Here is a 17464-nt window from a genome sequence, read left to right as displayed (position 1 = left end):
TGAAGAAGCTGGTTGCACAAGAGGAATTGGTTAGTACTTCTTCACAAGCTGAAAATTTTTCTGATTGGAGTCTAGAGAAAGCTCCAAAGCTTGATCTCAAGCCACTTTCTGCAGGTTTAAGGTATGCATTTCTAGGTGAGAATTCTTCTTATCCTGTTATTTTTAATGCTTCCTTGAACAATGCAGAGCTCACTTTATTGCTAAGCAAGCTGCGCAAGTTTTGCAAAGCTCTTGGCTATTCTCTTGATGATATTGCAGGAATCTCTCCAGACTTGTGTATGCATAGGATTCATCTTGAGGAGGGAGCTAAGACATCTATTGAGCATCAGAGGAGGCTGAATACAAATTTGCAAGATGTTGTCAAGAAAGAGATCATGAAGCTGCTGAATGCTGGGATCATCTACCCAATATCTGACAACAATTGGGTTAGTCCGGTACATGTTGTTCCTAAGAAGGGCGGAGTAACAGTGGTGAAGAATGACAAGAATGAGCTGATCCCTACAAGGACAATTACTGGTCATAGGATATGCATAGACTACATGAAGCTGAATGTTGCAACCCGAAAAGATCACTTCCCGCTTCCTTTCATTGATCAGATGTTGAAGAGGCTAGCTAATCATCCATACTACTGCTTTTTGGATGGCTATTCCAGGTTCTTTCAAATTCCAATTCATCCTGATGATCAAGAGAAGACCACTTTCACTTGCCCATATGGTACCTTTGCTTACCGAAGAATGCCTTTTGGTCTATGTAATGCTCCTGCTACATTTCAAAGATGTATGATTTCTATCTTTACTGATATGATTGAAGACTTTATGGAGGTATTCATGGATGATTTTTCAGTTTATGGGTCTTCATTCAAGAACTGTTTAGACAACTTATGCAAGGTGCTAGCAAGGTGTGAAGAGAAGCATCTGGTGCTTAATTGGGAAAAATGTCATTTTATGGTTAGAGATGGCATAGTGCTTGGCCACAGGGTTTCAGAAGCTGGAATAGAGGTTGACCGCGCCAAGATAGAGGTGATGACAGGTCTTCAAATGTCAAAGAATGTGAAGGCAGTGAGGAGTTTTCTTGGGCATGCAGGGTTCTATAGGCGATTCCTTAAGGATTTCAGCAAGATAGCTAGACCACTTTCTGCTTTGTTGTGCAAAGATGTCAAGTTTGAATTCACTGATGAATGCAGAATAGCTTTTGAAAGGATTAAGTAAGAGCTTGTGAGTGCTCCTATTGTTCAGCCACCAGATTGGGCTATACCATTTGAGGTTATGTGTGATGTTAGTGATTTTGCAGTGGGAGCAGTGCTGGGACAAAGAAGAGACAAGAAGCTGCATGCAATCTACTATGCAAGCAGAACACTTGATGCACAAAGAAATTATGCAACAACAGAGAAAGAGTTGTTGGCAGTTGTGTTTGTTTTTGAAAAATTCCGGTCTTATCTATTTGGTTCAAAAGTCATTGTTCATACTGATCATGCTGCTTTAAAGTATTTGATGCAGAAGAAAGATGCAAAGCCTAGACTTTTGAGATGGATTCTTCTTCTTCAAGAAATTGACATTGAAGTGAAGGATAAGAAGGGAATTGAGAATGGTGTTGCTGATCACTTGTCCAGGATTAGAATTGATGATGATGTCCCAATACATGATTGTTTACTTGAAGAACACGTCTATTTTGTGGATATAGGGTTTCAGACTGATGAAACAAAGAGTCTGTTCTCGGATACAGATGGTGTCGATCGACAGCACACTAGCATCGGTCGACACCCATGTTTTCCCGATACAGATTGGTCGTATGATGGTGATTTAGCTGCTGTGGTTAACTCCAATCAACCCTGGTACGCTGATATTGCCAATTATCTTGCTGTAGAGATAGAACCAGAGAAGTTCACTGGCTATAACAAGAAGAGGTTAATGAGAGAGCTTAGAAGATACTATTGGGATGAACCTTACTTATATAAGCATTGCAGTGATGGGGTTTACAGAAGATGTTTAGCAGAGATTGAGGTACCTGACGTTTTGTTTCATTGTCATGGATCTGACTATGCAGGACATTTTGCTACATTCAAAACAGTGTCCAAGGTTCTCCAAGCAGGCTTTTGGTTGCCAACGATGTTCAAAGACGCTCATGAGTTTGTCTCAAGATGCGATGCTTGTAAGCGGAAAGGTCAAATCAGTAAACGGAATGAGATGCCACAAAACTTCATTCTTGAAGTTGAAGTGTTTGATTGCTGGGGTATTGACTTCATGGGACCATTTCCATCTTCTTATATGAACAGCTACATCTTGGTTGTTGTTGATTATGTCTCAAAGTGGGTTGCAGCGATCGCCTGTCCGAAGAATGATTCTGCTGTGGTTCTTAAGTTGTTTAAGACCATCATCTTTCCAAGGTTTGGAGTGCCTCGAATTGTTATCAGTGATGGAGGTAATTACTTTATCAATAAATCATTTGACAAGCTGCTGAAAAAGTATGGGGTTCAGCATAGAGTGGCTACTCCATATCACCTTCAGACTAGTGGTCAAGTAGAGGTTTCCAACAGACAGATTAAGGAGATTCTTGAAAAGACAGTTGGTGTTACAAGGAAGGATTGGGCTATGAAGCTTGATGATTCACTTTGGGCATATAGAACTGCTTATAAAACACCACTTGGCACCACACCTTTTCATCTGATTTATGGGAAAGCATGTCATCTTCCAATGGAGTTAGAGCACAAGGCAGCCTGGGCAGTTAAGTTGATGAATTTTGATGCCAAGACAGCTTCAGAGAGAAGGTTAGTGCAGTTGAATGAGTTGGATGAGCTGCGATTTCATGCATATGAGAATTCCAAGCTGTACAAGGAGATAATTAAGGCTTATCATGATAAGAAGATCATCTCCAGACATTTTGAGCCCAATGACCAGGTACTTCTTTACAATTCTCGTTTGAAGCTATTCCCAGGTAAACAGAGCTAATAAATCTTTCTTTTTCTATTATGGTGTCTTCTATCTTTTGTCCATTATTCTCGTTTATGTTCTGTTTGTAGGTTAATTCTAACTTTAACATCAATGGATTGGTTTCTAGAAAGAAAATTTCCACCACCTATTTATGGTTTGGATGATTTGCCATGGGATCCGGCTCATCGAAACACTACAAGAAATATGAGCGTCGGTAGTAGTTCGTTGTAGCACGAATTTACGAACTGCTACTAAAAGTACCAAAATCGGATGTTAAGTATTTCGTAGCATTAGATTAATGCTGACAATGTTGTCAAGAAAAAGATCATGAAGCTGCTGAATGTTGGGATCATCTATCCAATATCTGACAACAATTGGGTTAGTCCGGTACATGTTATTCCTAAGAAGGGCGGAGTAACAGTGGTGAAGAATGACAAGAATGAGCTGATCCCTACAAGGACAATTACTGGTCATAGGATATGCATAGACTACATGAAGCTGAATGTTGCAACCCGAAAAGATCACTTCCCGCTTCCTTTCATTGATCAGATGTTGAAGAGGCTAGCTAATCATCCATACTACTGCTTTTTGGATGGCTATTCCAGGTTCTTTCAAATTCCAATTCATCCTGATGATCAAGAGAAGACCACTTTCACTTGCCCATATGGTACCTTTGCTTACCGAAGAATGCCTTTTGGTCTCTGTAATGCTCCTGCGACATTTCAAAGATGTATGATTTCTATCTTTACTGATATGATTGAAGACTTTATGGAGGTATTCATGGATGATTTTTCAGTTTATGGGTCTTCATTCAAGAACTGTTTAGACAACTTATGCAAGGTGCTAGCAAGGTGTGAAGAGAAGCATCTGGTGCTTAATTGGGAAAAATGTCATTTTATGGTTAGAGATGGCATAGTGCTTGGCCACAGGGTTTCAGAAGCTGGAATAGAGGTTGACCGCGCCAAGATAGAGGTGATGACAGGTCTTCAAATGTCAAAGAATGTGAAGGCAGTGAGGAGTTTTCTTGGGCATGCAGGGTTCTATAGGCGATTCCTTAAGGATTTCAGCAAGATAGCTAGACCACTTTCTGCTTTGTTGTGCAAAGATGTCAAGTTTGAATTCACTGATGAATGCAGAATAGCTTTTGAAAGGATTAAGCAAGAGCTTGTGAGTGCTCCTATTGTTCAGCCACCAGATTGGGCTCTACCATTTGAGGTTATGTGTGATGTTAGTGATTTTGCAGTGGGAGCAGTGCTGGGACAAAGAAGAGACAAGAAGCTGCATGTGATCTACTATGCAAGCAGAACACTTGATGATGCACAAAGAAATTATGCAACAACAGAGAAAGAGTTGTTGGCAGTTGTGTTTGCTTTTGAAAAATTCCGGTCTTATCTATTTGGTTCAAAAGTCATTGTTCATACTGATCATGCTGCTTTAAAGTATTTGATGCAGAAGAAAGATGCAAAGCCTAGACTTTTGAGATGGATTCTTCTTCTTCAAGAAATTGACATTGAAGTGAAGGTTAAGAAGGGAATTGAGAATGGTGTTGCTGATCACTTGTCCAGGATTAGAATTGATGATGATGTCCCAATACATGATTGTTTACTTGAAGAACACGTCTATTTTGTGGGTATAGGGTTTCAGACTGATGAAACAAAGAGTCTGTTCTCGGATACAGATGGTGTCGATCGACAGCACACTGGCATCGGTCGACACCCATGTTTTCCCGAGACAGATTGGTCGTATGATGGTGATTTAGCTGCTGTGGTTAACTCCAATCAACCCTGGTACGCTGATATTGCCAATTATCTTGCTGCAGAGGTAGAACCAGAGAAGTTCACTGGCTATAACAAGAAGAGGTTAATGAGAGAGCTTAGAAGATACTATTGGGATGAACCTTACTTATATAAGCATTGCAGTGATGGGGTTTACAGAAGATGTTTAGCAGAGATTGAGGTACCTGACGTTTTGTTTCATTGTCATGGATCTGACTATGCAGGACATTTTGCTACATTCAAAACAGTGTCCAAGGTTCTCCAAGCAGGCTTTTGGTGGCCAACGATGTTCAAAGACGCTCATGAGTTTGTCTCAAGATGCGATGCTTGTCAGCGGAAAGGTCAAATCAGTAAACGGAATGAGATGCCACAAAACTTCATTCTTGAAGTTGAAGTGTTTGATTGCTGGGGTATTGACTTCATGGGACCATTTCCATCTTCTTATATGAACAGCTACATCTTGGTTGTTGTTGATTATGTCTCAAAGTGGGTTGCAGCGATCGCCTGTCCGAAGAATGATTCTGCTGTGGTTCTTAAGCTGTTTAAGACCATCATCTTTCCAAGGTTTGGAGTGCCTCGAATTGTTATCAGTGATGGAGGTAATTACTTTATCAATAAATCATTTGACAAGCTGCTGAAAAAGTATGGGGTTCAGCATAGAGTGGCTACTCCATATCACCTTCAGACTAGTGGTCAAGTAGAGGTTTCCAACAGACAGATTAAGGAGATTCTTGAAAAGACAGTTGGTGTTACAAGGAAGGATTGGGCTATGAAGCTTGATGATTCACTTTGGGCATATAGAACTGCTTATAAAACACCACTTGGCACCACACCTTTTCATCTGATTTATGGGAAAGCATGTCATCTTCCAATGGAGTTAGAGCACAAGGCAGCCTGGGCAGTTAAGTTGATGAATTTTGATGCCAAGACAGCTTCAGAGAGAAGGTTAGTGCAGTTGAATGAGTTGGATGAGCTGCGATTTCATGCATATGAGAATTCCAAGCTGTACAAGGAGATAATTAAGGCTTATCATGATAAGAAGATCATCTCCAGACATTTTGAGCCCAATGACCAGGTACTTCTTTACAATTCTCGTTTGAAGCTATTCCCAGGTAAACAGAGCTAATAAATCTTTCTTTTTCTATTATGGTGTCTTCTATCTTTTGTCCATTATTCTCGTTTATGTTCTGTTTGTAGGTTAATTCTAACTTTAACATCAATGGATTGGTTTCTAGAAAGAAAATTTCCACCACCTATTTATGGTTTGGATGATTTGCCATGGGATCCGGCTCATCGAAACACTACAAGAAATATGAGCGTCGGTAGTAGTTCGTTGTAGCACGAATTTACGAACTGCTACTAAAAGTACCAAAATCGGATGTTAAGTATTTCGTAGCATTAGATTAATGCTGACAATGTTGTCAAGAAAGAGATCATGAAGCTGCTGAATGTTGGGATCATTTATCCAATATGTGACAACAATTGGGTTAGTCCGGTACATGTTATTCCTAAGAAGGGCGGAGTAACAGTGGTGAAGAATGACAAGAATGAGCTGATCCCTACAAGGACAATTACTGGTCATAGGATATGCATAGACTACATGAAGCTGAATGTTGCAACCCGAAAAGATCACTTCCCGCTTCCTTTCATTGATCAGATGTTGAAGAGGCTAGCTAATCATCCATACTACTGCTTTTTGGATGGCTATTCCAGGTTCTTTCAAATTCCAATTCATCCTGATGATCAAGAGAAGACCACTTTCACTTGCCCATATGGTACCTTTGCTTACCGAAGAATGCCTTTTGGTCTCTGTAATGCTCCTGCGACATTTCAAAGATGTATGATTTCTATCTTTACTGATATGATTGAAGACTTTATGGAGGTATTCATGGATGATTTTTCAGTTTATGGGTCTTCATTCAAGAACTGTTTAGACAACTTATGCAAGGTGCTAGCAAGGTGTGAAGAGAAGCATCTGGTGCTTAATTGGGAAAAATGTCATTTTATGGTTAGAGATGGCATAGTGCTTGGCCACAGGGTTTCAGAAGCTGGAATAGAGGTTGACCGCGCCAAGATAGAGGTGATGACAGGTCTTCAAATGTCAAAGAATGTGAAGGCAGTGAGGAGTTTTCTTGGGCATGCAGGGTTCTATAGGCGATTCCTTAAGGATTTCAGCAAGATAGCTAGACCACTTTCTGCTTTGTTGTGCAAAGATGTCAAGTTTGAATTCACTGATGAATGCAGAATAGCTTTTGAAAGGATTAAGCAAGAGCTTGTGAGTGCTCCTATTGTTCAGCCACCAGATTGGGCTCTACCATTTGAGGTTATGTGTGATGTTAGTGATTTTGCAGTGGGAGCAGTGCTGGGACAAAGAAGAGACAAGAAGCTGCATGTGATCTACTATGCAAGCAGAACACTTGATGATGCACAAAGAAATTATGCAACAACAGAGAAAGAGTTGTTGGCAGTTGTGTTTGCTTTTGAAAAATTCCGGTCTTATCTATTTGGTTCAAAAGTCATTGTTCATACTGATCATGCTGCTTTAAAGTATTTGATGCAGAAGAAAGATGCAAAGCCTAGACTTTTGAGATGGATTCTTCTTCTTCAAGAGTTTGACATTGAAGTGAAGGATAAGAAGGGAATTGAGAATGGTGTTGCTGATCACTTGTCCAGGATTAGAATTGATGATGATGTCCCAATACATGATTGTTTACTTGAAGAACACGTCTATTTTGTGGATATAGGGTTTCAGACTGATGAAACAAAGAGTCTGTTCTCGGATACAGATGGTGTCGATCGACAGCACACTAGCATCGGTCGACACCCATGTTTTCCCGATACAGATTGGTCGTATGATGGTGATTTAGCTGCTGTGGTTAACTCCAATCAACCCTGGTACGCTGATATTGCCAATTATCTTGCTGTAGAGGTAGAACCAGAGAAGTTCACTGGCTATAACAAGAAGAGGTTAATGAGAGAGCTTAGAAGATACTATTGGGATGAACCTTACTTATATAAGCATTGCAGTGATGGGGTTTACAGAAGATGTTTAGCAGAGATTGAGGTACCTGACGTTTTGTTTCATTGTCATGGATCTGACTATGCAGGACATTTTGCTACATTCAAAACAGTGTCCAAGGTTCTCCAAGCAGGCTTTTGGTGGCCAACGATGTTCAAAGACGCTCATGAGTTTGTCTCAAGATGCGATGCTTGTCAGCGGAAAGGTCAAATCAGTAAACGGAATGAGATGCCACAAAACTTCATTCTTGAAGTTGAAGTGTTTGATTGCTGGGGTATTGACTTCATGGGACCATTTCCATCTTCTTATATGAACAGCTACATCTTGGTTGTTGTTGATTATGTCTCAAAGTGGGTTGCAGCGATCGCCTGTCCGAAGAATGATTCTGCTGTGGTTCTTAAGCTGTTTAAGACCATCATCTTTCCAAGGTTTGGAGTGCCTCGAATTGTTATCAGTGATGGAGGTAATTACTTTATCAATAAATCATTTGACAAGCTGCTGAAAAAGTATGGGGTTCAGCATAGAGTGGCTACTCCATATCACCTTCAGACTAGTGGTCAAGTAGAGGTTTCCAACAGACAGATTAAGGAGATTCTTGAAAAGACAGTTGGTGTTACAAGGAAGGATTGGGCTATGAAGCTTGATGATTCACTTTGGGCATATAGAACTGCTTATAAAACACCACTTGGCACCACACCTTTTCATCTGATTTATGGGAAAGCATGTCATCTTCCAATGGAGTTAGAGCACAAGGCAGCCTGGGCAGTTAAGTTGATGAATTTTGATGCCAAGACAGCTTCAGAGAGAAGGTTAGTGCAGTTGAATGAGTTGGATGAGCTGCGATTTCATGCATATGAGAATTCCAAGCTGTACAAGGAGATAATTAAGGCTTATCATGATAAGAAGATCATCTCCAGACATTTTGAGCCCAATGACCAGGTACTTCTTTACAATTCTCGTTTGAAGCTATTCCCAGGTAAACAGAGCTAATAAATCTTTCTTTTTCTATTATGGTGTCTTCTATCTTTTGTCCATTATTCTCGTTTATGTTCTGTTTGTAGGTTAATTCTAACTTTAACATCAATGGATTGGTTTCTAGAAAGAAAATTTCCACCACCTATTTATGGTTTGGATGATTTGCCATGGGATCCGGCTCATCGAAACACTACAAGAAATATGAGCGTCGGTAGTAGTTCGTTGTAGCACGAATTTACGAACTGCTACTAAAAGTACCAAAATCGGATGTTAAGTATTTCGTAGCATTAGATTAATGCTGACAATGTTGTCAAGAAAGAGATCATGAAGCTGCTGAATGTTGGGATCATTTATCCAATATGTGACAACAATTGGGTTAGTCCGGTACATGTTATTCCTAAGAAGGGCGGAGTAACAGTGGTGAAGAATGACAAGAATGAGCTGATCCCTACAAGGACAATTACTGGTCATAGGATATGCATAGACTACATGAAGCTGAATGTTGCAACCCGAAAAGATCACTTCCCGCTTCCTTTCATTGATCAGATGTTGAAGAGGCTAGCTAATCATCCATACTACTGCTTTTTGGATGGCTATTCCAGGTTCTTTCAAATTCCAATTCATCCTGATGATCAAGAGAAGACCACTTTCACTTGCCCATATGGTACCTTTGCTTACCGAAGAATGCCTTTTGGTCTCTGTAATGCTCCTGCGACATTTCAAAGATGTATGATTTCTATCTTTACTGATATGATTGAAGACTTTATGGAGGTATTCATGGATGATTTTTCAGTTTATGGGTCTTCATTCAAGAACTGTTTAGACAACTTATGCAAGGTGCTAGCAAGGTGTGAAGAGAAGCATCTGGTGCTTAATTGGGAAAAATGTCATTTTATGGTTAGAGATGGCATAGTGCTTGGCCACAGGGTTTCAGAAGCTGGAATAGAGGTTGACCGCGCCAAGATAGAGGTGATGACAGGTCTTCAAATGTCAAAGAATGTGAAGGCAGTGAGGAGTTTTCTTGGGCATGCAGGGTTCTATAGGCGATTCCTTAAGGATTTCAGCAAGATAGCTAGACCACTTTCTGCTTTGTTGTGCAAAGATGTCAAGTTTGAATTCACTGATGAATGCAGAATAGCTTTTGAAAGGATTAAGCAAGAGCTTGTGAGTGCTCCTATTGTTCAGCCACCAGATTGGGCTATACCATTTGAGGTTATGTGTGATGTTAGTGATTTTGCAGTGGGAGCAGTGCTGGGACAAAGAAGAGACAAGAAGCTGCATGCGATCTACTATGCAAGCAGAACACTTGATGATGCACAAAGAAATTATGCAACAACAGAGAAAGAGTTGTTGGCAGTTGTGTTTGCTTTTGAAAAATTCCGGTCTTATCTATTTGGTTCAAAAGTCATTGTTCATACTGATCATGCTGCTTTAAAGTATTTGATGCAGAAGAAAGATGCAAAGCCTAGACTTTTGAGATGGATTCTTCTTCTTCAAGAAATTGACATTGAAGTGAAGGATAAGAAGGGAATTGAGAATGGTGTTGCTGATCACTTGTCCAGGATTAGAATTGATGATGATGTCCCAATACATGATTGTTTACTTGAAGAACACGTCTATTTTGTGGATATAGGGTTTCAGACTGATGAAACAAAGAGTCTGTTCTCGGATACAGATGGTGTCGATCGACAGCACACTAGCATCGGTCGACACCCATGTTTTCCCGATACAGATTGGTCGTATGATGGTGATTTAGCTGCTGTGGTTAACTCCAATCAACCCTGGTACGCTGATATTGCCAATTATCTTGCTGTAGAGGTAGAACCAGAGAAGTTCACTGGCTATAACAAGAAGAGGTTAATGAGAGAGCTTAGAAGATACTATTGGGATGAACCTTACTTATATAAGCATTGCAGTGATGGGGTTTACAGAAGATGTTTAGCAGAGATTGAGGTACCTGACGTTTTGTTTCATTGTCATGGATCTGACTATGCAGGACATTTTGCTACATTCAAAACAGTGTCCAAGGTTCTCCAAGCAGGCTTTTGGTGGCCAACGATGTTCAAAGACGCTCATGAGTTTGTCTCAAGATGCGATGCTTGTCAGCGGAAAGGTCAAATCAGTAAACGGAATGAGATGCCACAAAACTTCATTCTTGAAGTTGAAGTGTTTGATTGCTGGGGTATTGACTTCATGGGACCATTTCCATCTTCTTATATGAACAGCTACATCCTGGTTGTTGTTGATTATGTCTCAAAGTGGGTTGCAGCGATCGCCTGTCCGAAGAATGATTCTGCTGTGGTTCTTAAGCTGTTTAAGACCATCATCTTTCCAAGGTTTGGAGTGCCTCGAATTGTTATCAGTGATGGAGGTAATTACTTTATCAATAAATCATTTGACAAGCTGCTGAAAAAGTATGGGGTTCAGCATAGAGTGGCTACTCCATATCACCTTCAGACTAGTGGTCAAGTAGAGGTTTCCAACAGACAGATTAAGGAGATTCTTGAAAAGACAGTTGGTGTTACAAGGAAGGATTGGGCTATGAAGCTTGATGATTCACTTTGGGCATATAGAACTGCTTATAAAACACCACTTGGCACCACACCTTTTCATCTGATTTATGGGAAAGCATGTCATCTTCCAATGGAGTTAGAGCACAAGGCAGCCTGGGCAGTTAAGTTGATGAATTTTGATGCCAAGACAGCTTCAGAGAGAAGGTTAGTGCAGTTGAATGAGTTGGATGAGCTGCGATTTCATGCATATGAGAATTCCAAGCTGTACAAGGAGATAATTAAGGCTTATCATGATAAGAAGATCATCTCCAGACATTTTGAGCCCAATGACCAGGTACTTCTTTACAATTCTCGTTTGAAGCTATTCCCAGGTAAACAGAGCTAATAAATCTTTCTTTTTCTATTATGGTGTCTTCTATCTTTTGTCCATTATTCTCGTTTATGTTCTGTTTGTAGGTTAATTCTAACTTTAACATCAATGGATTGGTTTCTAGAAAGAAAATTTCCACCACCTATTTATGGTTTGGATGATTTGCCATGGGATCCGGCTCATCGAAACACTACAAGAAATATGAGCGTCGGTAGTAGTTCGTTGTAGCACGAATTTACGAACTGCTACTAAAAGTACCAAAATCGGATGTTAAGTATTTCGTAGCATTAGATTAATGCTGACAATGTTGTCAAGAAAGAGATCATGAAGCTGCTGAATGTTGGGATCATCTATCCAATATCTGACAACAATTGGGTTAGTCCGGTACATGTTATTCCTAAGAAGGGCGGAGTAACAGTGGTGAAGAATGACAAGAATGAGCTGATCCCTACAAGGACAATTACTGGTCATAGGATATGCATAGACTACATGAAGCTGAATGTTGCAACCCGAAAAGATCACTTCCCGCTTCCTTTCATTGATCAGATGTTGAAGAGGCTAGCTAATCATCCATACTACTGCTTTTTGGATGGCTATTCCAGGTTCTTTCAAATTCCAATTCATCCTGATGATCAAGAGAAGACCACTTTCACTTGCCCATATGGTACCTTTGCTTACCGAAGAATGCCTTTTGGTCTCTGTAATGCTCCTGCGACATTTCAAAGATGTATGATTTCTATCTTTACTGATATGATTGAAGACTTTATGGAGGTATTCATGGATGATTTTTCAGTTTATGGGTCTTCATTCAAGAACTGTTTAGACAACTTATGCAAGGTGCTAGCAAGGTGTGAAGAGAAGCATCTGGTGCTTAATTGGGAAAAATGTCATTTTATGGTTAGAGATGGCATAGTGCTTGGCCACAGGGTTTCAGAAGCTGGAATAGAGGTTGACCGCGCCAAGATAGAGGTGATGACAGGTCTTCAAATGTCAAAGAATGTGAAGGCAGTGAGGAGTTTTCTTGGGCATGCAGGGTTCTATAGGCGATTCCTTAAGGATTTCAGCAAGATAGCTAGACCACTTTCTGCTTTGTTGTGCAAAGATGTCAAGTTTGAATTCACTGATGAATGCAGAATAGCTTTTGAAAGGATTAAGCAAGAGCTTGTGAGTGCTCCTATTGTTCAGCCACCAGATTGGGCTATACCATTTGAGGTTATGTGTGATGTTAGTGATTTTGCAGTGGGAGCAGTGCTGGGACAAAGAAGAGACAAGAAGCTGCATGCAATCTACTATGCAAGCAGAACACTTGATGATGCACAAAGAAATTATGCAACAACAGAGAAAGAGTTGTTGGCAGTTGTGTTTGCTTTTGAAAAATTCCGGTCTTATCTATTTGGTTCAAAAGTCATTGTTCATACTGATCATGCTGCTTTAAAGTATTTGATGCAGAAGAAAGATGCAAAGCCTAGACTTTTGAGATGGATTCTTCTTCTTCAAGAAATTGACATTGAAGTGAAGGATAAGAAGGGAATTGAGAATGGTGTTGCTGATCACTTGTCCAGGATTAGAATTGATGATGATGTCCCAATACATGATTGTTTACTTGAAGAACACGTCTATTTTGTGGGTATAGGGTTTCAGACTGATGAAACAAAGAGTCTGTTCTCGGATACAGATGGTGTCGATCGACAGCACACTGGCATCGGTCGACACCCATGTTTTCCCGAGACAGATTGGTCGTATGATGGTGATTTAGCTGCTGTGGTTAACTCCAATCAACCCTGGTACGCTGATATTGCCAATTATCTTGCTGCAGAGGTAGAACCAGAGAAGTTCACTGGCTATAACAAGAAGAGGTTAATGAGAGAGCTTAGAAGATACTATTGGGATGAACCTTACTTATATAAGCATTGCAGTGATGGGGTTTACAGAAGATGTTTAGCAGAGATTGAGGTACCTGACGTTTTGTTTCATTGTCATGGATCTGACTATGCAGGACATTTTGCTACATTCAAAACAGTGTCCAAGGTTCTCCAAGCAGGCTTTTGGTGGCCAACGATGTTCAAAGACGCTCATGAGTTTGTCTCAAGATGCGATGCTTGTCAGCGGAAAGGTCAAATCAGTAAACGGAATGAGATGCCACAAAACTTCATTCTTGAAGTTGAAGTGTTTGATTGCTGGGGTATTGACTTCATGGGACCATTTCCATCTTCTTATATGAACAGCTACATCTTGGTTGTTGTTGATTATGTCTCAAAGTGGGTTGCAGCGATCGCCTGTCCGAAGAATGATTCTGCTGTGGTTCTTAAGCTGTTTAAGACCATCATCTTTCCAAGGTTTGGAGTGCCTCGAATTGTTATCAGTGATGGAGGTAATTACTTTATCAATAAATCATTTGACAAGCTGCTGAAAAAGTATGGGGTTCAGCATAGAGTGGCTACTCCATATCACCTTCAGACTAGTGGTCAAGTAGAGGTTTCCAACAGACAGATTAAGGAGATTCTTGAAAAGACAGTTGGTGTTACAAGGAAGGATTGGGCTATGAAGCTTGATGATTCACTTTGGGCATATAGAACTGCTTATAAAACACCACTTGGCACCACACCTTTTCATCTGATTTATGGGAAAGCATGTCATCTTCCAGTGGAGTTAGAGCACAAGGCAGCCTGGGCAGTTAAGTTGATGAATTTTGATGCCAAGACAGCTTCAGAGAGAAGGTTAGTGCAGTTGAATGAGTTGGATGAGCTGCGATTTCATGCATATGAGAATTCCAAGCTGTACAAGGAGATAATTAAGGCTTATCATGATAAGAAGATCATCTCCAGACATTTTGAGCCCAATGACCAGGTACTTCTTTACAATTCTCGTTTGAAGCTATTCCCAGGTAAACTCCGTTCCCGTTGGTCTGGTCCTTTCACTGTCCAAGAAGTTAGACCATATGGAGCCATTGTGTTGCTAAATTCCAAGGGAGAGAAGTTCACTGTTAATGGTAAAAGGGTGAACAATTATTGGGCAAAAGCCGAGATACTAGACGGGCACATTGTGCGTTTGGACGAAGCACCCTCCGCCTAATCCGTTGCCAAGTCAAGCTAATGACTTAAAATAAGCGCTGAGTGGGAGGCAACCCACTGGTAGGAACTATTTATTTTTCAATTTTCTTTTAAGATTACTAACATATTGATTTTTGACACCACCTGGGTGTCGGTCGTCACCGTTATTGGATCGCAGATGGACATAAGGGTTAATGGGTTTGATAATTGGGTTTGAGAAACTGGACCTGAAATTAAAAATGGGCCGGGTCTAAATGAAGCAGCATCGACCGTCACCATTTATGGGTGTCGGTCGACACCGTTAAAACCGAGGAACACCAGACTAAAAACCCGAGTCGTCTTCTTCTTCTTCCATTCGACCAAAGCTTCAAATCCTCATAATTTTCTTAATTCTAATCCGTTTTGAGTGATTCAAAGCTCTATTCCACTCGGTTTTCTCTCCTCTACCCGGATCCGGTGTCAATTTCGTGTTTTGGAGTGATGGTACTGAGGAAGAAGCAACGAACCGACAACGGCGAAGCTTCATCTTCTCGCCCAACTCGCCAGTCCAACCGCCGTCCGCCTCTGTCAGCTTCGGCCGCTGCTGCTCCGCCTCTGAGACCTCCGGCGATTCATTCCTCTGACCTCCCAGACCTTTCACTTCCATCTTCCATTCAATCTTGTTTCCCATGGCCAAAAGAAGAAGGTGAACCAATTCCAACCCAATTAGTATGGGAGAATCCACTTGCTGAGCTTAAGAAAGCAGAATTCATCAATAGGCCAGTGTTAGTTGTGGGAGAATATGAAACTATGCTTTACAATGCTTGGGTAGATGTAGAGATTGAACCCACAAAGTTTGTGTACCCTGCTCTTTTACATAGGATGGGAATCCAGGATGAGGTTTTGAGATTGCTAGATAGGATGAATATGGGGACTGTTTGCACTAAACAATATGATTGCTATCCTGATTTCGTGAGACAGTTTATGGCTAGTGTGAGGGTTGTATATGACAACGAACAGGCACCAGAACCACGTTTGGGCGAATTGCATTTTTGTATTAGAGGTGTACCTTATTCTTTGTCTTTGCCTACGCTGTGTGATATCTTTGACTGGAGACGGTTCTACAGAGGAACTGCTTTGCCTCAGCAATATTCAGATGTTGGTATTTTGTGGTCCTACATAGGCAAAGGAGAGTATGACTCCAAAAGGTCTCTTCAAACCGATGTTCGTCATCCCGTACTTCGGTATGTTCTTCGGGCCATTGGGAACACATACTTGTGTAAGGCGGAACCATCCAAGATGAGAGCTGCTGAGCTTTATTTATTGGGAATAGGGATAGGCCGTTTGATTCCTGCATTGACTGAGCGCACTGACCCTCCAACACCGAATCTCGGCGCAGTTTTCACGTATCACTTGGTTTCACTTCAGAACAAGCCTTTCCTAGGTAAAGGCACTAAGACTGAGAATGTAGGGAGCCTCATTACAGCTATTCTTCAGTGGAAGAACATCCCGACTGATGGTTACAGTGTTATGACCGAGAGGGTTCTCATGGATGAGCAGTATTTGAGGAGTAAAACCTTGCTAAAGCCGGGTTTGTTGTGGAGGTTTACGGATGACACTGGAGAGTACCTGATTCACCTACCCTGACCTGACCTTACCACCATTGGTGACGATCCGGATCAGCTGCGTTTTCTTCCACCTGCTGCTGATTTTGTTGTCGCTCCTCCTACCCGTCGTCACCGGTCTGCTACTGCTGCTGCACCTGCTCCTCGTCGCCGACGAGGCGCTGCTGTTCCTACTATGGACTTAGATGGTCCCAACCCTGCTGGGGGTTTTGAGTTTGGGTCATCTTCTGGCACTACCGCACCATTAGAGTTTCCAAAGCCACCAAAGGATCCCGCCACTATGTCTCATGGAGCTCATCAGGCTTATGTGGTTTCTACTTTGTGTTCCATCTGGAACGGTATGGCCTGGTTGTCTTGTTGCGGTTGCATCCGTCCTACCAGGAGCAGATCACCATCTCTTGCGGGTCCTGATTCTGATGATGAGTAGACATTGATCATGGTTTCTTATCCCTTTTTCATTTTCTCTTAGGATTGAGTCATTTTTATTGTTGCTTTGAGTCAGTTTTTATTTGGATTTTGTATGAAATTTATGAACTAATATGATGTTGCTTTTAACTTGTGTTTGAGTGTTTCTTAACAGCATTACCATCCACGGATTGATCAAACAACTCAACAACACATCTAACTGCAACAAATTTCTAAGGAGTTACGGCCAAAACACCATTCGTGATGAGTGTCGACCGACACTAAAATGGTGTCGGTCGACACCACTTGGTAACCCGAGAACTGTTCTAATTTTTCATACATTTTTCCATTAAATTTTGTTTCTTTTTGCTTTCCTCTTACTTGAAAACACTGAGGACAGTGTCGTTTAAGTCTGGGGGAGGTTAGTACTAACTACTAACATAGTTTTTGTGTTTAGTATGTCAAAACCATATTTTTGGGTCAAATTTTTAAAAATTTTCTTTTTGGAATTAGGATCTCTAACTAATGGTTTCTCTTCTTTGGCTAACACTCTTATGAATCTTGATTATGCTTGATCTCAGAACTGAAGTTTAGAAAAAGACTATGGGCTGTATCAACCATCCTGAAAGCCCTTATCCAAAGGATATCTAGTTAAACTAACGTTGTCTCAACTTTTATCAGGATTTTAACCGGACTTAATCTATTACTTTGGGGTTTGAAATCAGTGGACTAGACTTCTTCTTCGATCCATACAAAACAGTGCAATTTTTCAAAGTATGTCTCCCCTCTCTCTTCCCTTCAGTACTTAAAAAAAAAAAAAAAAAAA

At 40.8% G+C, this 17464-nt stretch overlaps 2 protein-coding genes across 2 annotated transcripts; both read left to right on the top strand.

Annotated features, from left to right (window-relative positions):
• On the top strand, positions 1266-11670 carry LOC104768105. Its single transcript, XM_019240987.1, has 8 exons — positions 1266-2516; positions 4383-4527; positions 4663-4897; positions 5021-5764; positions 6398-7110; positions 9286-11369; positions 11544-11580; positions 11666-11670. Exons 1-8 carry the CDS (start codon positions 1266-1268, stop codon positions 11668-11670), a joined length of 5214 nt encoding a protein of 1737 aa, XP_019096532.1.
• Positions 11688-14651, top strand: LOC109130895. The gene is made up of 3 exons (XM_019240986.1): positions 11688-11786; positions 11871-14252; positions 14427-14651. Exons 1-3 carry the CDS (start codon positions 11688-11690, stop codon positions 14649-14651), a joined length of 2706 nt encoding a protein of 901 aa, XP_019096531.1.

This window comes from Camelina sativa, chromosome 19 (genome assembly GCF_000633955.1).
Source record: "Camelina sativa cultivar DH55 chromosome 19, Cs, whole genome shotgun sequence".
Classification (NCBI taxonomy): Eukaryota; Viridiplantae; Streptophyta; class Magnoliopsida; order Brassicales; family Brassicaceae; genus Camelina; species Camelina sativa.
Note: the sequence above shows the minus strand (reverse complement) of the source record. Positions and strands in the feature narration are given on the sequence as shown.

What these genes read in the sequence shown, in the direction of transcription:
- LOC104768105 (XM_019240987.1), top strand. Translation starts at nt 1,266, where the DNA reads ATGTGTGATGTTAGTGATTTTGCAGTGGGAGCAGTGCTGGGACAAAGA. An exon ending in TGATGTCCCAATACATGATT is followed by an intron (nt 4,528 to 4,662) that starts GTTTACTTGAAG and finishes TTCCCGAGACAG; the next exon opens with ATTGGTCGTATGATGGTGAT. An exon ending in ATTGAGGTACCTGACGTTTT is followed by an intron (nt 4,898 to 5,020) that starts GTTTCATTGTCA and finishes GTTTGTCTCAAG; the next exon opens with ATGCGATGCTTGTCAGCGGA.
- LOC109130895 (XM_019240986.1), top strand. Translation starts at nt 11,688, where the DNA reads ATGGATTGGTTTCTAGAAAGAAAATTTCCACCACCTATTTATGGTTTG. An exon ending in ACACTACAAGAAATATGAGC is followed by an intron (nt 11,787 to 11,870) that starts GTCGGTAGTAGT and finishes TCGTAGCATTAG; the next exon opens with ATTAATGCTGACAATGTTGT. An exon ending in AGCACAAGGCAGCCTGGGCA is followed by an intron (nt 14,253 to 14,426) that starts GTTAAGTTGATG and finishes CCCAATGACCAG; the next exon opens with GTACTTCTTTACAATTCTCG.